The sequence below is a fragment of the Colius striatus genome, chromosome 19 (assembly GCF_028858725.1).
Source record: "Colius striatus isolate bColStr4 chromosome 19, bColStr4.1.hap1, whole genome shotgun sequence".
Classification (NCBI taxonomy): domain Eukaryota; kingdom Metazoa; phylum Chordata; class Aves; order Coliiformes; family Coliidae; genus Colius; species Colius striatus.
Window position 1 is genome coordinate 9,819,292 of NC_084777.1, and position 21,287 is coordinate 9,840,578.

Consider the following 21,287-nt stretch of genomic DNA (forward strand, 5'->3'; position numbering starts at 1 on the left):
AGCGCTGGGCTGGGGCACCCCAGGGCTTCCTCTTTTCTGCGGTTGTGCCACGTCCCTGCCCCATGGTGGGTCCTTCCTGCTGCAGGCGGCAGCTGGCACAGCCTGCACCTCCCCTGTGCCCTGCAGGCAGCACCACAGCCTGTGGCTGGGCACAGGGGCACGGCCGGGTGGATGCCCCCAAGAGCAGGTGGGTGCCTTGTGGCTTGTGCATGTCCCATATGTGAGTGGGTGCCCCTGTGGGTGGGTGTATGCCCCGTGGCAAGGGGTTATCTGTGGCTGGGAATGTGTCCTGTAGATGTGTGAGTGCTTCATGGCTGTGTAGGTGCCAGCCCCGTGCCAGGGTGGGACAGTGCTGCCCCATAGCAGGGCACTGGCACCCCCAGGACAGGCGCAGGAGCTGCTCACAGCCCCTGTACCCACATCCTGCCCCATCCCCCTGTGCCTCCCCTGCCACTCCATGCCCAGGCAGTGGCTCCAGAGAGAAGGTGCTTGTGATGCCACCTGAGACTCTGGTGCCCCAAAGACTTTCCCATGTGCCAGGTCTGAAACTGAGCCCAGATTGTGGCTCCTTCCTGCCAAGCATCTCTCCTGTCCCAGTGCCCTTCCTGGGCTGCACCTTCTGAGATCTCCTGCCCTGGCTGGGGCTTTGGGGCTGTCCCATGTCCCTGCACAGCTCCAGGGCTCTCCAGCCCCAGCTCTGCCCATGGCACCGCTGCCAACACTGCCAGAGCTGCAGCCATACTGGGGGCAAAGCTGCCCAGAGGGGCTGCACCGAGCCCATGGGCAACTCTGGCACAGCCAGTCTCTTGCAATAATGCAACAATGATCTTAGCATTACTCTTTTGACAGCAGGATGGCTGGTCCAGCTGTGCCCCTGTGCCCCTGGCACCTGCAGCTCCAAATCACCCAGGAGTACCCAACAGCGAGATGCTTGCTCAGCTCACACTGGAGCTGGGCGCTCCCTCAGCACTTGCTGTGGCCCGTGGCAGAGCTGGCAGGGAGGGAGGGGACAGCAGCCCCTGAGCTTCAGCCTGGCACTGCCATGGGCACTGCCTCACCCCTGGCACAGCCACAGGCAATTCCCTCCTGCTGTGGGGCAGCTGCTTCTTCACCCGGGTGCAGGTGCTGTGGGTTTGAACGTCCTGCCCGCGCTGGGCCCTGCCCTCAGCCTTGCCAAGGTGCCTCCTGCCTGCCACCCTCAGTCTGCTCAAAAACAGGATGCCAGCCTGACCCTGGCTCCCCTGACTCATCTTGAAACTGTCAGCTAAAGCAGCAGCAGCAGCCCAGCAGCGCTGCCAAGCCCCAGGCACCCACCTGTGCCAGGATGGGGAAGCAGGCACGTGTGTGTGCCCTGGCAGCATCACCCCCAGACCTACCCCGTGCCCAGCGTGTGCCTGTCTCTGCTGGTGTTGCTGTTTTGGGGCACCAGGTCACCCCCAGAGCCCTGGAAGGGCACAAAAGCTGGGGAAACTGAGGAAAGGGTGGGGAGGGCAGCCCTGAGGTGTGCAGTGCCATCCCTGGAGCTGGCAGAAGCCTGACCTGGCACCCACGGAGCTGGGAGTGAGCTCTCAAACTGCTTCACGGGGGGTGCAGGGGGGGATGCTGGAGGAGGAGCTTTTGCTGGCACTTGTGGCCATGAGTGAGAGGGGATGGAGCAAGGGCCTTTGGGTGGGTGGCTGCTGCCATCTTCAGCTGAGCCCACACAGCCCAAGGAGCTTGGCCACCTGGCAAGGGAGGCCCCAGAGAGGTGCCCAGGGGCTCAGAGCTTCATGTCCTCAGAGGAGACGGGCCACTGGGTCCCTGACGCCCTGCTGCCCTGTGGCACGCTGCTGGGTCTGACTCTTGCTGGCCCCTCATGGGCTCTGTGGTGCTGCAGGAGGAAGAGGAGCTGTGAGTCCCACCAAGAGCCACCCAGAGAGAAGCAGCAGGAGGGAGGGAGGCAGGAGAGCCACGTCAGGGCTTCGAGCCCACATTGCCCATGGCCCCAGCTGAGGCCATCTCCACTGTGCCCCACAGCTGGGGGCCACTGCTGCAGGGCAGAAGGATGGAGGGATGGGTGGGTGGGGGGATGGGTGGATGGATGGATGGATGGATGGATGGATGGATGGATGGATGGATGGGTGAATGGATGGATGGATGGGTGGATGGATGGATGGATGGATGGATGGATGGGTAGGTGAATGGATGGGTGGGTGGGTGGGTGAATGGATGGATGGATGGATGGATGGATGGATGGATGGGTAGGTGAATGGATGGATGGGTGGATGGATGGGTGGGTGAATGGATGGGTGGGTGGGTGGGTGAATGGATGGATGGGTGTGTGGGTAAATGTTTGAGGTGTTCCTGGTATGCTCAGGGGCAACCCAGCACAATCCCTTGAGAGGAACCAAGGGCACATGCATCCATCCTTCCCCAGCCACCAAGCAAAAGCCACTGCTGGAGTGTAGCCAGGGCTGAGCCAGCCCCAGCCACCCTCTGCCCAGCTTCTCCTGACCCTAGTGGCTCTGCTGCCCACGTGCCCACCCACATGCCCGTGGTCCCTCTGAATCACCCTCCAGGAGAAGGGCCAGCACGGTGCCTCTCCACCATCGCCTTCCCCTGGGCAATCCTTTGTCCTCCCTCACCTCAGCACAAAGTTTCACCCAGTAGTTTTGTGAATAATGGCACTTTGTGGCAGGATAAGGGGAGCTTTTGTTAGAGCCTGGGCAGCTGTCAGTGAGCTGCCTGAATCACAGTCACCCTTAGCAACACTGCTCAGGCAGCCAAAGGCCCTGCAGCTCCCAGTGCACTTGGCCTGAGAGCAGCACGGAGACAGGGATGGTTAAACAGGAGCAGGGCAAGGAGAGAGGTGGAAGGAGAGCTGGGGGATGGAGGCAGGGGGGGAAAGGGGAGAGGTGTGATGAGGTGAAGAGAACCAGAGAAATGGAAAGAAGAAGGAAGATGGATGGAAGGAAGAATGGATGGATGGATGGATGCTGGCCTGGTTCAGTGCTTATTGTGTTGAAGGCATCCTTCCCAGCCTGTGTCCCAGCTGGGCTGGGGGTACACCTTGTTGCAGTCAGGCTGGTCCCCTCTGAGAGCACATGTGAACACCTCCCCACTTGTCCATGGGATGCTGGGCAGGAGCTGTGGGCAGCTGGGCTCAAGCAGGATGGACAGCAGCCCGTGCAGGGGCAGCAATGCCAGCCAGCAGCAGCCTCGCAGCAACGGGCAGAGCCCTGCAGCACGTCTGTCCTGGACGGGCACGGGGAAGAGGCTCGGTGCCGAGTGACCCCACTGTGACTCGGTCCCGGGGAGGAGCAGGGGCAGCTCCAGGGGCAGCTCCACGGACAGCTCCAGGGGCAGCTCCGGGGGCAGCTCCGGGGGCAGCTCCAGGGGCAGCTCCACGGACAGCTCCAGGGGCAGCTCCGGGGGCAGCTCCAGGGGCAGCTCCAGGGCACCGCGGCTGTCCCCGCGGCTGTCCCTTCCTGGGCAGGAGCCTCGCTGCTGGACGGGCCGTCCCAGGGCTGTATGCCCCGATGCCCGTGAGGAGCAAACGCTGGAGGTGCTGTGGGGCTGCGGGGCTCCGGGCTGCGGGGCCCGGCCGGTGCGGAGCGGCGCTGCCTTTAAGAGGCGGCGGTGGCGGGCGGGGGGCGGTGCTGCGCAAGGCCGGGCCGGGCCGGGCCGCTGCTGGAGCCGGGGCCGAGTGGGATCCCGGTCCGCCCGCTCCCTCCTCCTCCTCCTCCGTCCCTCCCAGCGCTGCTGCGGACAAAGGCGGCGTTGGCGGCCCGCGGGAATGGCGGTGGGCGGCGGGTGACCCGCGGCGCCGAGCGGGGGGAGCCCCTGCGGCGGGGCTGGGCCCGGCCCGGCCATGGGGTTCCTGCACCAGCTCCATCTCCTGCTCTGGAAGAACGTGACGCTGAAGCGGCGCAGCCCGGTGAGCCCGCGGAAGGGGCCGGGGGATCCCTCCGTGCGGGCGCGGGGGCTCGGCGGGCGCTGCGGGCCTGCGGCTGCGGGGAGCCCCGCGCGTGGGGGCCGCGGGTGCGGGAGCTCACGGAGCGGCCGAGGAGCCGCCTCCCGGGCACCGAGGCTTTCCTCACCCCCCCACCAGCTCGGCAGCAACAGTTGGGGTCTCCCCTGCCCCGCTGCCCCCCCGTCCGTGTCCCCGGGGGCCGCCCGGGCGCTGGAGGAGCCCGTGGGCTGGGTGCCGTCTGCCGCCCGTCCCTCCGCCCGGCCTGGGCAGCATCTCCCTCGCTCCCGGCCTCGGGGCTGCCCTCGGCGCCCCGGCTGCCGGCCGCCCTGCCCCGCTGCCCGCGGCCGCCCCTCGGCGCCGGGACAGCGGCCGCCGCTTACAAACAGGTTTGGGAATCCTATGTGGGTCAGAGCTGGCGCTGCTCCGTGCGGCCGCCGTGGGGCCGGGCGCCGGATCCCCTCCCGGGGCAGAGGCACGTCGGGCCGTGTCGCCGGGCATCGCGTCCCGGCTGCTCCTGCCCCGCCGCTCCCGGCCGCGCTTCCTCGCCGCGTCCCGCCGGGACCCGCAGCCCTCCGGAGCCCGTCCCGCGGCGCGGCGGGGGGATGGGTGCGCTGGGCGCCCAGGAGACGGTTATTTTTAGAGGGTGGGGGAGGGTATGGAGCTGCTGCTCCAGAGCTGTCAATGCTCTCTCCTCTTCCCCCTCCCAAATATCCTGCGGGCCCCATCCTGCCCACTTTGCCTCACCGGCAGCCTGCCAGCATCAGGCCTGTCTCTGTCCCTGTGGCGGCAGGGCTGGGTGAAGGTGGGTGCCCGCTGCACCGGCAGCCAGGGTGCCCCCAAAATGAGCGAGGGGGATGATGCTCCACGGCTGAGTCATCCCTGCACCTCGCCCCGGGCAGAGCTGTGTGGCCATAGCAAGGGGATGCCCTGCACCGGTGTGCCACAGACCCCTGCTCGAGCGGGCAGGCTGGCTGGCACAGCTGTGCCCTGGCATCTGCTGGCCCTTGGCAACTGACCAGGCAGCTGTGGCTGGTGGGGTTACAGCCTTGGGGTTCATCTGGGAACTAGTTCTGCCTGACCCTGCCCTGTGCTGTGGGCTGTGTGTAGGTGCAGCACAGGAAGCTGCAGCTGCTGGAGGAGGATGAGGAGACCAGGCCTGATTCCCATCCCCTGCAAGACTGTTGCTGGAGCACCCTGCTTGCTGTGGGCAGGGTGGCAGGGGAAAGACCCCCAGCACCTCCAGCCTACCCAGGGGTGCCATGAGTGCATGCAGAGAACCAGCTGTGTGCTGGGCCAAGAGCTGCTTCCAGTGCCACCGGGGCTTCTGGATGGGTTTGGTGCAGCCCCTGGCACAGTCGTGCCCTGAGGATCTGTGTGCCCTGTGTGTGTCACCTACTTCCTCGTGCCCCTGCTGTGTGTGTGAGTCCCACAGTCCCCTCACACTCCTGCTCATCTGTCCTGCTCTCCCAGCAGCCCAGGAGCAGAGTCAGCCCGTGCACTGCTCCCCATGAGTGGGTCCCCCACTGTGGGTCTGCTCTGGCCCTATCCACAGCTGGATATGTCACTGAGTGAAACTATCTGCACATCTGGCTGTGGCAGGTGGAGGCTGGGGGCACTGGAGCGGGGAGTGGGGTAAACATGAGAACCTTCCCCTGCTGGTGATTTACCCAAGGGAGTCAGAGGTGAGAGTTGCTGGGCTTCTCCCAGTGCCCTGCCCACTGGTGCAGCCCCTGTCCCCGTGTGCTTTCCTCCCAGCAACATGCAGAGCCCCAGTGCATGGGATGGGATGGGATGGGATGGGATGGGATGGGATGGTGAGCAGGCACCTCACATTTTGCTGAGGGTGCTGGACTGGATCTCAAGAGCCAGGGCCAGCCCCTGAGTGCTGGTGGCCCTGGGAGGGTGCCCATGGTCTCAGGTGCCAGGGGCTGTTTGGAGGGCAGTGTTGCAGTGAGGCACAGCAGTGGTTTCAGGGTAGGCATTGTCCTCACATGCCTTCTGCCCAGCCTGTGGGAGTGTTGGACTTTACCCAGAGTGGCTGAGCTCTTCTGGGGACTGCTCTGGGGTTTGGCCCTAATTTTGTTATTCCCCAGGGCAGAAATTCAGGCAGGAGCCCTGGGGCTGTGGGAGTCTGAGCAGAACAGCATCAGTGGCCCTCAAGGCCAGGGCTGAGGGTGCCTGAGGATGGGCAGTCCCCTGGGGTGAGTGTGGTACAGGCTGTGCCATTGCCTTGGCTCTTCTGGGGCAGGAGTGAGCTCAGCTGTGTGTATCTTCAGGGATGGGCTTGCCAGTGGCTTTTGGTAGGTGGTGTAAACCTTTATTGGATATAAAGTTAACAGGTCAAAAGTCCCTCAACTGTGCCCAGTTGAGGGTGTTGGGTTGCCTTCCCCATGACAATGCCCATGCTTGTGGAGCAGGAAGGTGACTGCAGACAGAGCTCCCAAAGCTCTATGGTGCCAGTGATGTGAGAGTTTCATATGGCCCTGGGGCAGTGCTTGGGGTCATTTGGAGGAGCAGTGAGCAGGAGCTGAGGCTCTGGGTACTGCTTTGGTGTCACAGTGTGTTGATGGAACTCCCATGGCATGGGCCCTGGGCTGAGGCATGGAGAGAGCTGGGCATCAGCATTGGCAGCTTTGGAGCTGGGCAGCAGTGTGGCAGCTTTGGAGCTGGGCAGCAGTGTGGCAGCTTTGGAGCTGGGCAGCAGCATTGGCAGCTTTGGAGCTGGGCATCAGCATTGGCAGCTTCGGAGCTGGGCAGCAGTGTGGCAGCTTCGGAGCTGGGCAGCAGCATTGGCAACTTGGAGCTGGGCAGCAGTGTGGCAGCTTTGGAGCTGGGCAGCAGCAGTGTGGCAGCTTTGGAGCTGGGCAGCAGTGTGGCAGCTTTGGAGCTGGGCAGCAGTGTGGCAGCTTGGAGCTGGGCAGCAGCATTGACAGCTTTGGAGCTGGGCAGCAGTGTGGCAGCTTCACCTCGTGCAGGGTTTGGGTCTCTGCTCTTTGGCCAACAGCTCCCACCATGCCAGGCAGCTGCCCTGGCAGGTCTGCCCCTTCCTCCCCAGCTGGTGGGAGTGGGGTTGGGGGATCTTGATGCCTCTAAAATAAGGAAGGATAAAATTTGTGGTGCTGGGGGGACTTGTCCTCTGTCAGGGCCCTGCTGCAGCAGCGTCTGTGCCAGGGCACAACATCCCTGGGCATAGGGCACCCTGTGCCTGCTCCAGGCAGGGGCTGGATCCAGCAGCAGGGATCAGTGGGGTTGCTGTTGCCCTTTGCCCCCTCACTGTTGCACAGCAGCTGGTGGCCATGGTGTGGCCCAGAGGGCAGGTGACAGTGAGGCACTGAGTCTGCAGGGCTGTGCCTCGCTCCTTGTCCGTGGGGAGAGGCTGTGGATGCCTTCCCCACACCACAGCTGCTGGCACAGTCCTGCCTGCTCTCAGGCCATGTGCCAGGGTGCTGCTGCTGTCCCTCTGGGCCTGGCACGCTGGTGCCCCCGGTGCTGCCTGGAGGGTGGGCACGGTGGGACTGTTGTGCCAGGCTGGGCTGGTGGCTCCTGCTGTGTTCCATGGCGTGTGTTGGCACTTGAGGCCTGGCAGGCTTTCACTCTTCCCCAGCTCATCCTTCTCATGCAAACACATTGCAGAGGGGACCTGAGGGGCCACCACTTGTTCCTGCAAAGGGCATCAGCAAGTACCAGGAGGCAACTCACAGAATCACTTTGGTTGGCAAAGCCTTGGAAGCTGCTGCAGTGCCAGCCCTGCCCTCACCCTGCCCAGCCCAGCACTGACCCACAGCCTCAGCACCTCAGCTCCATGGCTTTGGCATCCCTCCAGGACTGGGCACTCCCCCAGCTCCCTGGGCAGCCTGGCACAGGGGCTGACACCCCTCTCAGGGAAACAGTTCTGCCTCAGCTCCAATCTCAACATACTCTCACTGAGGGAGGAGTGAGGAAGAGGATAGGTGAGGGCACCCAGCAAGCATCAGCCCTTCTCTCCTGCTCCCTCTCCTCCCATCATTCCTGTCCTTGCTGCCTGGATCCTGCCCATTCTCCTCCTCCTCCTTCCTCACACAGTCCCAAAATGCCCCTCAGTGTCCTGCACCCCCTGTCCCTGGGAAGTGCCAGCACCAGGTGCCTCTGCTGGGTGTTCCTGGGTGCCCGAGTCTCCCTGGGCACAGCATCCCTTCCCTCCCCTTGCATGCCAGTGCTGCAGTGGGGCAGCCCTGGCCCTCCCACACCAGGAAAACCCTCATGGGGACAGATCTGGAGACCAAAGGGGCAGGATCAGTCCCAGGGCTGCAGGATGCTGAGCCCTGCTCTGCCCCCACATCTTCCCCATTGCTGTGCCACCCCAGACAGGGACCAGGACAGAGATGGGGAAGGAGATGAGCAAAAGGTCAATGACCCACTTTAAAAACATAACTAACAAGGAGCAGATCCCTCCAGTCACCAACAAGGACCTGCTGGTCCCTGAGAGAGCCTGGCACAGCCTGGCACGGGCGCCTGGGCACAGAGCTGCCATTGTAAGCCTGGTAAACAGGGGGTGGGTGCAGGCGGAGAGCGGGGCGGGCAGAGCGTGGTGGGGTGTCCCTCACCACTCCCAGCCCTGGCAGCAGGGACTGTGCCTGGAACCAGGGCTGTGGGAAAGATGGGCATCCCCTGGCATTGCTCCAGGGCCCCTCTGGCTCCTGGCCACTGCCAGTGTGGGAGGATGGTGGCAAATGCCTGCCCAGGTGGGATGGGGCCTGTCCTGCCCATGGGGACAGTGGCTCTGGGGGTCTGATCCAGCCCTGAGGAGAGCTGGGGGTGACTCAGTTCCCCCGTGCCTCAGTTTCCCCACCTACAGCAGTTTCTGTGCAGGCAGCAGAGGGCAGTGGGGCTGTGATGTGCCCTGAGTGCTCTCGGTGCCAGCTGTGAGCAGCTGGCCTGGCAGTGTGCCGGTGCCCGCTCCTGCCCCTGCTGAATGCCCATCCCCAGGGCCTCTGGGCACGGAGCCCAGCCTGTGCCACTGGGGTCAGGGATTCCTGGGGGTATGCTGTGATTCACCAAGGGTGGAAATCCTGTGAAGCTGGAGCCTTCTGGGAGGGCATGGAAGGAGTGCCAGGACCCACTACTCGGGCACTGGCTGCACCTGGAGCTGGTGGCAGGGCCTGACTGAGCTGAGCCTCACCCTGGTGATGGGGGGGTCTGCACCCTGCATGACCCCACGGGGTGCACCCAGCCCTGGCATGGGTGGCAGGGGGACATCTTGCTGGGCAGCTGCCAGCTGTGAGGGCACTGCCAGGATGGGACCCAGAGTCCCAGCATGGTGGGGGCTGGAAGGGCCCTGCAGAGCTGCTCCAGCCCCAGCCCCTGCTAAAGCAGGTTCCCCTGGCTCAGGGGGCACAGGAACGTGTCCAGGGGCTTTGGAAACCTCCTGAGAAGGAGCCTCCACACCCTCCCTGGGCAGCCTGGGCCAGGGCTCCCTCACCTCAGCACCAAAGGACTTTCTCTTTTTCTCTTTGTGTTCCAGTGGAACATCCTGTACCCCAGTTTGTGCCCATCACCCCTTGTCCTGTCACTGGGCACCACAGAACAAAGACTGGCCCCATCCTCCTGTCACCCACCCTTTAGGTACCTGTAAGGCCCCATCCCCTCTGTGGTACCCTCCCCTGCCCTGCAGTGCCCTGGGCAGGGTGCAGTGGGGGCACACAGGAGCTCCTCAGGTGCCCAGGGACCTCTGTGCATCCAGCCAAGCCGTGACCATGCCACGAGCCAAGAGTCAGCCAAGTGCCAGTGCTGTGCCCCCTGCCCTGCCCACAGCCCTCCTCAGTAGCCAGGTCTCCCCAGGCATCGTGACCCCTCTGCTCTCTGTCATCCCCAGTGGGTGTTGGCCTTTGAGATCTTCATCCCCCTCGTGCTCTTCTTCATCCTCCTGGGGCTGCGGCAGAAGAAGCCGACCATCCCTGTGAAGGAAGGTGAGTGCCAGGGGTTAGTGCCAGGGGCACCTGCACTTTGGGACCACCCTGAGGCTCTGGAAAGCTGCTCCAGCCCCCATGGGGACAGCAGGGAGGGGACTCCGAGGGGCTGTGTGGGCACAGAGCACTGGGCAGGGGCTGCAGGCGGGGGCTGGTGGGCAGACACAGGGGTCAGAGAGCCAGAGGCAATCCCAGTCAGGGGTCTTCCTGGAGCTGGCAGTGCCAACCAGCCATTGGCAGGGACAGTTTGTGGGGGGAAAGGGGATGTGGAGCTGGATGGTGCTGGGACAGCCGCAACACCCCAAGTGCTTGAGGAGCAGCTGGAGTGGCACTGGAAAAGGCTCCTCGCAGTGCTGGGTGGGAAATGCCCGCTGTGGAGCCCTGTGCCATGGCTCTGGGGGGCTCTGGGGTCCTGGCAAGGTGGCAAATGGATGGGAGCAGAGCTGAGGGCTCCAGGAGATGTGCAGCCAGGGCTGTGGGTGCCGGTGCCTGCGGGCTGTGCTGCCAGGAGATGCTGCCAGAGCGGGACGTGGCACCCAGACACCCGTGGGATGCCCACACCGTGGGGGCTGTGGTGGGCACGGTGGGGCTGGGTGCTGGCAGTGGTGCTGGCCTGGCATAACGATGGTCTGAGGCTGTGTTTCAGCATGTGCCAGCGAGGGAGAGCCCACCTGCGTGCGTGCCAGCTGCGGGCACTGCCCGTTCCTGCCCTGGTGCTGACGTGCCCTCTGTGTCCTGTGGTGGTTTTTTGTTTGGTTTGGTTTGGTTTTTCTTTCCTTTTGCTCATGTTTTCTTTTTCTTTCCCACCATCTCCCCTGCCCTGCTGCCCTCCATGCCTCCACTGCATGTGCCAGTCTGTAAGTTGGTGGGGTGGGTGGGCACCTCCTCTCCTTCCCCTGCCTGTCCTGGCTACTTATTCTGGGGAGAAAGAGCCTGGTTTGGATCAGCTCACTCTGGCCTAATCCACACCTCTGTAACCCTGTTGCCTTCCTCCACGGCTGGTGAAGATGAGCTTGGGCAGCACAGCCTGGCCCCTGCTCCCCGGGGCTGCCCATCAGGCCCAGCCCATGGTCCCTGCCAGGTTGGCAGTGCCAGGTTCCCTGGGTGCTGGGGGCACTGGTGGCTGTGTCCCTCACTCCATGGGCTGCTGAGGGCTCTCCAGGCTGGGCAGAGGCTTGTCCTACCACCTCCCTCCTGGGCAGACTATGTGGGTGCTGACCTGTGCTCACCCAGTGTTGCCTGTGCTTGCCCTGGGCTGGTCTCCAAGGGCTGGAGATTCCCAACCCTGCAACACCAGCCGGTCCCTGGCCTGGCAGCTGGGATGAGCAGGGATGTGGCACTGCTCAGAGCCTGGAGCCCAGTAAGGCTTTGTCACTGAAGCATGGCACAGTCACCCCATCTGTCCCTTCCCTCCCCTCCAGGCCCCACGCTGCACCCATCCTGCCCTGGGCTGTCCCTTGGCCCATCTTCACCAGCCCCTGCTAACAGCACTGACCCCACTCTAACCACTGGCGCTTGGGACGTGGGACAGGGCCCTGCCAGGCTCCCCCTGCCCCGGGGCTGGGTGTGCAGAGGCCCCTGGATGGGGTTGGGGGGAAGGTTTGCTGTCCCTTTGCTGCTCCTCATTCCTTCTGTCTCCCCTCGCCGTGTCTCCATTTCCACCCACCTCCCACCGCCACACGTCAGGGCAGCCGGCTGGGGGGCTGTGGGCTCGGGCAGCTGTGGGGGACGACGACTTTCCCTGTTGTATTCTTCCTCCTCCTCTTCCTCCTGTGCAGATGGTGCCTCTGAGGTTACTAACAAGGTCGGGGGAGGTTGGCGGCCGGCCCGGGGACAAGTGACAGGACTTGGCATCATCTTGGGTGGGGAGGACCCAAGGGGGGAGCGGGCAAGGGGGCAGGAGCCAGGGTGGCAGGAGCCCTCAGGGGCCACCAGGCAAGGGAACAAGGGGACAGCCTGTGTGAGAGGGCTGCAGAGTTCTGCCCTTGGCCGCCAGCCTCCCGCGGGGCTCCGGGGCCCGGCGCGCGCTTCTCCGAACTGAGGGTCTGTCTCTCCGCTGCCCCCCTGCCCCTCCCTGCCCCGGCCTCTCCTGCTCTCCCTCTCCTGGGCTCTCTCCAGCCTTCTACACGGCGGCCCCGCTCACCTCGGCCGGGATCCTGCCCGTCATGCAGTCCCTGTGCCCCGACGGGCAGCGCGACGAGTTCGGCTTCCTGCAGTACTCCAACTCCACGTGAGTCACGGCCTCACCTCTGCCCCCCACGCTGCCCCTGCCCACGCTGGTGCCAGCCCCTGCCCCGCCAGGACCACAGCACTCAGTCCCTGGGGCGCAGGGCACAGCTCACCCTTCCCCTCTGAGCTCCGGGGAGCCCGGGGATGTCCCCCCCAGGGACACTTCGTGGCACTGTGGGTCCGTGGGCTCATTCCCCACCCCGAGCTGTGCGTGTGGAAGGTGCCTCCATCCCCCTGGCCCTGACACTCGGGGTGCTGGGCTCCCACAGGGTCACCCAGCTGCTGGAGCACCTCAGCGAGGCTGTGGAGCAGAGCAGCCTCTTCGACCCGCAGCACCCGGGGCTGGAGGAGGAGCTGGAGTCGCTGCGCCGGCGCCTGGAGGCTCTGAGCACCAGCGAGCCCAGCTCCATGGAGACACACTTCAGCAGCCCCGCAGGTCAGTCGTGTCCTGCCTCGCTGGGCACAGGGCTGTGGGCACTATGGCTTGGTGCCAGGGCCCCATGGCTGCTGTTCTTGCTCCCTGCCAGGATCCGGCTTCACTCTGGCGTGGGCAGCCAAGGACCGGGGCGAGCTGCAGCGCTTCCTGACACAGAACCTGTCCCTGCCCAACAACACAGCTGAGCTGCTCCTGGGCTCCAGCATCGACCTGAGGGAGGTGGGTGACAGCCTTTGGGGGGTGGGTGACAGCCTTTGGGGGGTGGGTGACAGCCTTTGGGGGGTGGATGATGACTCAAGGGGTGGGTGGTGGCCTTCAGGAGGTGGGTGACAGCCTGTCAGAGGCGGTTGGTGATTCACAGGAGGTGACTGATGACCTTCAGGAGGTGGGTGATGGCCTTAGGGAGGAGAGTGACAGTCTTTGTGGGGTGGGTGGTGACTTTTGGGAGGTGGGTGGTAGCCTTCAGGACGTGGGTGATGACCTGCCAGAGGTGGGTGGTGACTTGCAGGAGGTGAGTGATGATCTTTAGGAGGTGGGCGATGACCTTAGGGAGATGATGGCCTTTGGGAGGTGGGTGACAGCCTTTGGGAGGTGGGTGACAGCCTTTGGGAGGTGGGTGAAGGCCTTTGGGAGATGAGTGCCAGCCCATGTGGGGTGGGTGACAGCCCAGCACTGCAGGGCTGGGCTTTGCAAGGGCCTGCACTGTCCCAGCAAAGCGGTTCATCCCATCCCAGGCTGAGCCTTGCACGCCAGACCCACAGGGCCCAGCACTGAGGGCTCATCCTGCCCTGCCATCGCATGCTGGGCATTGCTGGGCACCTGCTCCCAGTGCCAGCAGCTCCCATTCCATCCCACTGCAGGTGTACCACCTGCTGTTTGGCTCCTTTCCCTTGGTACCTGATGAGACCCACGAGCGAGACCTGTGGGATGGATTTGGCCATGGTGAGAAGATGACACAGCTGGAGGTGAGGAGTGGGGATGTGCTGGTCCTCCCTGTCCCCTCCATGTCCTACCAAGGGATGACCTGGGGGTGTCCATCCTTGCTGAGGGGATGCCATGGGACACTGTTGGGTGACCAGAGCAGCAGCAGGAGGGCCAGGTCCCATCTTGGTGCCCCCTGGCACACCAGTGCTCCCGTTGCAATGGGTGATGGCACTGCCTGGATAGTGGCAGCAGAGGGAGTGGGGCAAGTTGTTCCTGGAAAGGCTGTGGGACCTGAGGTTTCCAAACCCACCTGGACACATTCCTGTGCCCCCTGCTTGAGAGGAACCTGCTTTAGGCTGGGACACCATGGACATGGGTGCTGTGGGGCCACTCACGTGTGCCTGAGAGAGACACATGGAAAGAGAGACCCTGGGGAGCCCCTGTGCCACCAGCCCCCACCTCAGGGACACGGTTCAGCTGTGGGCTTGGTGGTGTCAGCTTAGTGTCTGTGGCCTTTCCCAACCGAAAGTGTTCTGTGACTTGCAGAGGAGGCTCCCCAGCAGCTGGAGGAGCGTGCGGGAAGGGCTGGTGCAGCGGGCTCTGCGGGAGCCTGCGGCAGCCCCGCGCCGCCCCGCGCTGCTCCGCCTGCTCTCCCAGGCCCTGGGCCTGGCCAGCGCCGCCCCGGCACCCGCCCCCGACAGCCCCCAGGCCTTGGTCACCGACATGGAGGTGAGTCAGTGTCTCTGAGGCTGACCTGGGGCGTGTGTGTGTGTGTGCCAGGGTGATGTGCCCATGGGGCTGCGTGCCCCAAGGCTGTGTGCCCCCATGGCTATGTGCCCCAGGGCTGTGTGCCCCCATGGCTATGTCCCCCAAGGCTGTGTGTCCCCATGGCTATGTGCCCCCTGAGCTATGTGTCCTAGGGCTGTGTGCCCCCCAAGGCTGTGTGCCCCCAAGGCTGTGTGCCCCCATGGCTATGTGCCCCCTGAGCTATGTGCCCCCCATGGCTGTGTGCCCCCATGGCTGTGTGTCCCCATGGCTATGTGTCCTAGGGCTGTGTGCCCCCTGAGCTATGTGCCCCATGGCTGTGTGCCCCCATGGCTGTGTGCCCCCATGGCTGTGTGCCCCCCATGGCTATGTGTCCTAGGGCTGTGTGCCCCGTGGCTGTGTGCCCCCCGTGGCTGTGTGCCCCCCGTGGCTGTGTGCCCCCCAGGGCTGTGTGCCCCAGGGCTGTGTGCCCCCGTGGCTATGTGCCCCGTGGCTGTGTGCCCCCCGTGGCTATGTGCCTCCATGGCTGTGCCCCCCTGAGCTGTGTGTCCCAGGGCTGTGTGCCCCACATGCCCACATGTCCCTGCCCTGTAGGGTGTCCTGCTGACAGGCCCGGTGCTGGAGCAGCTGACGTGTGAGCAGAGCCCCGGGGCGCTGCGTCGCCTCCTGCACGTGGCCCCTGGGCAGCAGCCGCTGCTGCAGACGTACCGAGCGCTGGCCTGCAACGGCAGCCGTGCCGCCCGCCGGGCACGCTTCGGGCAGCTGGCCACCGAGCTGAGGGACCAGCTGGACACCCCCAAGATCATCAGCAGGGTGGGTGAGAGGGGCAGGGGGGGTGCTGGGGTGGGGACAAGTCCTGGAGATGGTTTCCCTACTCACCAGGGGATGTGAGAGGGGGAGGGGGGCGTTACACGACCCGTCCCCTCCTGATCACCGCTGTACCCACCATGAGAACCCCATGCCCAGATCCATGGTGGGACCCCAGATGGCTCCCTGTCCTGGCACCCGTTTGGGCACTGCCTGCTGTGTGGGGCTGGGTGTCCCCAAGCCCAGAGGCTGCTCTCCCCAGTAGTGGCAATGCGGCACAGCTCCTCAAGGCTGGCTCTGAGGTCTCCATCCTCATCCCACTTGAGTCTGACATGTCCCTTGCAGTCCCAGAGGACCACCCTTCCTACCTGAGGGACATCTCACGCCCTTCAACGAGACCGTGCCAGCATTTGCCAGCATCCCCACTGCCCGATAGCCACAGATGCATGGCAATGAGTGCTGAGCCCCAGCTGGGGACAGCTCCTGCCTTTTAACCAAGAAAGCAGATGTGGCCCTGCTCGGGGTCCCCTCAGTGCCCTCCCCCTGTCACCCCAGCCACTGCCAACCTCTCACCCCTGACCCTCACAGCTGCGGCTGGACGAGCTGAACAGCACGGCCGCCCAGCACCGCCTGCGTGCCCTCCTGGAGGACCTGCTGGAGCTGGAGAAGGTTCTCCGTGACGTGGACATCCTCTCTGCTCTGGCCAAGCTGCTGCCCCGGGGAGCCTGTGCCAGCAAGGCCCCGTTGCCCACTGCCAACAGCACGGGCTGGGCCGGTGCCAACGCCACCTCTGGCAATGCCACGGCGGAGGAGGAGGATGCCGGGGGCGGCCCGGCCGGTGCTGACAACCCCCAGGGCCAGTTCTCAGCCTTTGTGCAGCTCTGGGCTGGGCTGCAGCCCATCCTCTGCGGCAACAACCGGTAGGAGCCCTGTGAGGATCGATCCCTGTGGTCTGTGGTGTGGGAGAGCCCACCCTGCCCCTGCCAGCAGCCACGGGCAGTCCCCAGATGGGTGTGTGGGAGAGGGATGCTGCACCACGTCCCTGTGCTGCGACCAGGAGCTCCCTGTGCTGGGCAGCGTGGTGCTGGCATGGGGATGGGTTTGAAACCCCCTCCTGGGCAGGGGTGGGGGCTGGAGCAGGGTTGGCAGCTGAAACCCCCTTTGCAGGACGATCGAGCCCGAGGCGCTGAAACAGGGCAACATGAGCTCACTGGGCTTCACCAGCAAAGAGCAGCGGAACCTGGGCCTCCTTGTGCATCTGATGACCAGCAACCCCAAAATCCTCTATGCACCTGTGGGCACTGAAGTGGACAAAGTCATCCTGAAGGTGAGGGTGCAGGGGCTGGGACCCTCTCCCACCACTGCAGGCAGCTCATTGCCCAGATGCACTGAGTGGGCAGGAAGGGGCTGGCTGCCAGCACTGCCTGAAGTGACCTGGCCGAGGTTCCTGCTGGGAGGGGGGCAGATGGCTGCCCACTTCTTCCCTCTGTGTGACCTTCCTGTCCCTCCAGGCCAACGAGACCTTTGCCTTCGTGGGCAACGTCACCCACTATGCCAAGGCATGGCTGACCATCTCCCCGGAGATCCGTGCCTACCTGGAGGAGGGCAGGCTGCAGAGACGCATCCGCTGGCTCCAGCGGGTAGGATGGTGTGGTGGGGCCCTGACCTGCCTGGCTGTGCTGCCCTGGGGCTGGGGAGGGGCTGCCCTGTCCCCAGGCACCTCGTGTGAAGCTCTCAGGTGCCCACCCTGCTGCTGTGAGGAGCAGGGTGGACACTGTCACCACGAAGAACATCGGGTCATGTCTGTGTCTATGGGGAAGACAGAGGGCTGTGAGGCAGAGCTTACCCCAGCTTTTCCCTCCCACATCTTCTCTGTCCCAGTTCACTGCTGACCTCCACAAGCACCCAGAGATCCTGAATGTCTCCGACAGCGATGTTCTCCACAACTTCCTCAACGGCAACTTCTCGCTGCCCAACGCCAGTGTGCTGCTCCAGCAGCTGGACACCATCGACAATGCTGCCTGTGGCTGGGTCCACTTCATGGCCAAGGTGAGGTTGTGCCCACCTGTGGGAACATGCTGCTGCCCCCACAGGCTCTGTGGGGCTGGAGAGGGGCCAGGGCTGCTCAGATCTCCATGTGCCAGGAGCCCCACAGGAAATCGTGGCTCCTGCAGTGTTGGGAGCTTTGGGGCACTGATGGAGGGGCCCATCCAGCGTTGGGTTGGAGGTTTGTGGGGTGACCGTGGTGGCAGATCCCGTGCCATGTGCAGGGTCCCTGTGCCAGACCTGCCAGACCAGGGGCAGCAGGGTCTCACCAGCTTGTCCTCCACACTAGGTCAGCGTGGACATCTTCAAAGGCTTCCCAGATGAGGAGAGCATTGTCAACTACACCCTGAACCAGGCCTACCAGGACAATGTCACAGTCTTTGCCAGTATGTCCCTGGGAACCAGCCCCTTTGCAGGGGTTCCTGGAGCTGTGTCCTTCTCCAGCTGTGCCTTGGACTGGGGCCACTGGCTTTGGGACATGGCTCCCTCGGTGCATGCATTGGGTGGGTGAGAGGAGCCATCCTCTGCCCCTGATGAGCCCTGTGGGTGCAGAGCCCCGCTGCTGTCCTGGCTCCTACACTATCTGCCAGCCCCTACATGCCACACCAGGGCTGTGCTCACCCTCCTCACCCATGGCAGCCCTCGTGGTGCCTCTGGCTGGCACCCACCAGACCCCTCTGTGTCCTCAGCCATGGCTGTGGGCCAGTGTGGCGGTCTTACGGTGCCAGTGGGCTCTCTGCCCCTTGGCACTAGTGAAGCTGCAGCTCCAGGGCTGTGCTCAGTGCTGGGCCCCTCACTCACTGCCACAGGGACACTGAGGGGCTGCAGCGTGGCCAGAGCCGGGCACAGAGCTGGGGAAGGGGCTGGAGCACAAGGGGCTGGGCAGGGGCTGAGGGAATGGGGGTGTTGAGCCTGGAAAAGAGGAGGCTGAGGGGAGACAGCAGCACTCTCTGACACTCCCTGACAGGAGGCTGCAGGGAGCTGGGGATCAGGATCTGCTCCCCAGTAATGAATGATACAAGGGGAAACTGCCTCAAGTTGCCCCAGGGGAGACTGAGGTTGGAGCTGAGGCAGAACTGTTTCCCTGAGAGGGGTGTCAGCCCCTGTGCCAGGCTGCTCAGGGAGCTGGGGCAGTGCCCAGCCCTGGAGGGATCCCAGAGCCGTGGAGCTGAGGTGCTGAGGCCGTGGGTCAGTGCTGGGCTGGGCAGGGTGAGGGCAGGGCTGGCACTGCAGCACCTTCCAGCGCTTTCCCAACTGAAATGAATCTCTGCTTCCCTCCCTCTGCCTGCAGGTGTCATCTTCCAGACCAACAGGGACGGGTCTCTGCCCCCTCACGTCATGTACAAGATCCGGCAGAACTCCAGCTTCACCGAGAAGACCAACGAGATCCGCCGTGCGTACTGGCGGCCCGGCCCCAACACCGGCGGCCGCTTCTACTTCCTCTACGGCTTCGTCTGGATCCAGGGTGAGTGCCAGCCCCCTGCCACCGCTGCCCGTGGCCCTGGCCCCTGCCTGCTCAGCCTGACCTCTCCTCCCACCCCCCAGACATGATGGAGCGTGCCCTCATCAACACCTTTGTTGGCCATGACGTGGTGGAGCCTGGCAACTACGTGCAGATGTTCCCGTACCCGTGTTATACCCGGGACGAGTGAGTAGCACCCACCTGGGCAGGGGCAGGACCTTCCCTCTTCCTCTTTGCAGGCCAGGACGCTTCAGCTGGGAAAAGGGGACAAGTTTAGGGGCCTGAGAGAGGCTGGTGATGTTGGGAGTGAGGAGCAACCAGTTGAGCTCTGTTCCTTGGACTGCTGGCCTAGGCAAGCAGAGGAGTGTTGTGCTCAGTTTGCAGCTGAAGTGAGGAACTCAGGGCTGTGGAATGTCCTGAGAGCTGAAGTTCTTGAGGAGGAGTGTGGTAAATGGATGGCACCTAGGTCTGTGAGTGGTTTTTGAACACAATGGTCTGGAGGAACCACCTGGAGAAACTCCAGAGTTGGGAGCACCACAGGGCAGGAGGGTGGATGGGGCTCAGGGCATCAGGCCATGCCCATGCTGCTGGACACCAGATTGATGGGCTCACTGGAGAAACTATTTCAGAGCACCGAGGAGCTGCTGGACCCAGAGAGTTTCTTGTCCCTGGGTGGTGGGAGAGCCTCTCTGCTGCCCTGTATGGAGTCCCCAAGAGTGGTGGTGCCACCATGCAACTCTCCTCTCTCTTCCCCACCAGCTTCCTCTTTGTCATTGAGCACATGATGCCCCTGTGCATGGTGATCTCCTGGGTCTACTCCGTGGCCATGATGATCCAGCACATCGTGACTGAGAAGGAGCATCGCCTGAAGGAGGTGGGGATGGTGGGAGAGATCCCTGGGCAGGAGCTGGCACCTCAGAGCTCTGATTCCTGCACTGTGGCCATGGGCACCTTCCCCATGTCTCTGGGGCATGTGAACTGGGGCAGGTGCAGATCCCACATCCCTGGGCTGAAATGAGTGTCCCTGGCACAGGAGGGAGCTGAGCCCATTGATACCCTGGCACAGGGTGCTGTGGCCCACCCGCTCCCAGTAGCACCCACCAGCACCGTGCCAGGGCTGTGTGGGGCAGGGGACAGCCCTGCTGAGCAGTGTGGGCCTTGCAGGTGATGAAGATGATGGGCTTGAACAACGCAGTGCACTGGGTGGCCTGGTTCATCACGGGCTTCGTGCAGCTCTCCATCTCGGTCACGGCGCTCACTGCCATCCTCAAGTACGGCAAAGTGCTGATGCACAGTGACGTCCTCATCATCTGGCTCTTCCTCGCCATCTACGCCGTGGCCACCATCATGTTCTGGTGAGCTGACTCCCTGGGGTGAGGGGATCCTTGGGGCAAAGGTGGTGGTGGTGGGACCTGTCACAGGTTCCCTTTGAGGGGCCAGTGCGGTATGGGGAGGGGAGGTGAGGTGAGGTGGGAGGTGAGGTGACACCATCCTCCCCACAGCTTCCTGGTGTCAGTGCTCTACTCCAAGGCCAAGCTGGCCTCAGCCTGTGGTGGCATCATCTACTTCCTGAGCTACGTGCCCTACATGTACGTGGCCATCCGGGAGGAGGTGGCTCACGACAAGATCACGGCCTTTGAGAAGTGCATCGCGGTGAGTTGGCTGCAGCTGCTGGGGAGCTGCTTGGCTCTGGGCATGCCCTGGGCAGCCTGTGGTCAGTACACAGGCCACCAAGCTGCCACCAAGCCATCTCTGCCTGTGTGAGCCGACTTGGAGGCATCTCCAGAAGGTCTGGAGCATCTCCACAGGGCTGGGAATGGCAGCACCGTGTAGGAATTCACCTCAGCTTACTCCTCCCTGCTGATGTCTCTTTCCCTTCCCTCCACCTCTCTGCAGTCCCTCATGTCCACCACGGCCTTTGGGTTGGGCTCCAAGTACTTTGCTCTGTATGAGGTGGCTGGTGTGGGCATCCAGTGGCACACTTTCAGCCAGTCGCCTGTGGAAGGAGACGACTTCAACCTCCTGCTGTCAATGATGATGCTGGTGGTGGATGCCGTGGTGTACGGGGTGCTCACGTGGTACATTGAGGCTGTGCACCCGGGTACGTGGGGGTGTGAGGGCACCTCTGATCTAGTGGGAGCCTCCTCTCTGGACCCTGCCTGGGGAGGGTGTGGAGGCTCCTTGGGAGGTTTCCAAACCCACCTGGACACGTTCCTGTTCTCCCTGATCAAGGGGAACCAGCTTTAGCAGGAGGTTGGGCTGGATGAGCTCTGCAGGGCCCTTCCAGCCCCACCACTGTCATTCTGTGATCCTGTGGCCTCTGGTAGTGCTCAGCCTTGACATGGTGGGATTTAGCACAGCATGCTTTCAGGGTCCCCTGCCCATGTCCTGCTGGGGACACCCATCCCCACACCCTGACCCACTGGTGACACCACAGGGTTCATTGGAGTTGTCCTGCCATGTGTCTGGCTCCGCTGCCCAGCCAAGGCTCAGTGAGGTGTCCTGGCACCACCAGCTCCACGAGGCATCTCACCCACTCCCTTCACCTTCCCAGTGAAACCCTAGCATGAGCCAGGCCCTACCCAAAGCCCTGAGGACTCTGCTTCCATGCCAGCCCGTCAGCATAGCCTTGAGCCCTGTTGGCAGCCCCCACCCCACAGCCATGGCCCTCAGCTGGGGAAACCTCCCAGCCCATGCCCGTAGCTCTGCCCAGCTGTGCCC

The 21,287-nt window shown here is 63.8% G+C and overlaps 1 protein-coding gene across 1 annotated transcript in view; it reads left to right on the forward strand.

Annotated features, from left to right (window-relative positions):
* Positions 1-3,663: 3,663 nt before the first annotated feature.
* Positions 3,664-21,287, forward strand: part of ABCA2 (ATP binding cassette subfamily A member 2) — a 32,746-nt gene continuing 15,122 nt past the window's right edge. The window contains exons 1-20 of the mRNA XM_062011219.1: positions 3,664-3,916; positions 9,804-9,897; positions 10,144-10,146; positions 12,016-12,127; positions 12,396-12,562; positions 12,654-12,781; positions 13,423-13,527; positions 14,033-14,215; positions 14,846-15,064; positions 15,647-15,978; positions 16,226-16,385; positions 16,570-16,698; positions 16,940-17,107; positions 17,394-17,490; positions 18,396-18,569; positions 18,650-18,752; positions 19,326-19,440; positions 19,731-19,921; positions 20,069-20,219; positions 20,463-20,667. Coding sequence (XP_061867203.1) covers positions 3,851-3,916; positions 9,804-9,897; positions 10,144-10,146; positions 12,016-12,127; positions 12,396-12,562; positions 12,654-12,781; positions 13,423-13,527; positions 14,033-14,215; positions 14,846-15,064; positions 15,647-15,978; positions 16,226-16,385; positions 16,570-16,698; positions 16,940-17,107; positions 17,394-17,490; positions 18,396-18,569; positions 18,650-18,752; positions 19,326-19,440; positions 19,731-19,921; positions 20,069-20,219; positions 20,463-20,667 — 2,902 coding nt within the window. The 5' untranslated portion in view covers positions 3,664-3,850. The remainder of the gene's footprint in view (positions 3,917-9,803; positions 9,898-10,143; positions 10,147-12,015; positions 12,128-12,395; positions 12,563-12,653; positions 12,782-13,422; positions 13,528-14,032; positions 14,216-14,845; positions 15,065-15,646; positions 15,979-16,225; positions 16,386-16,569; positions 16,699-16,939; positions 17,108-17,393; positions 17,491-18,395; positions 18,570-18,649; positions 18,753-19,325; positions 19,441-19,730; positions 19,922-20,068; positions 20,220-20,462; positions 20,668-21,287) is intronic.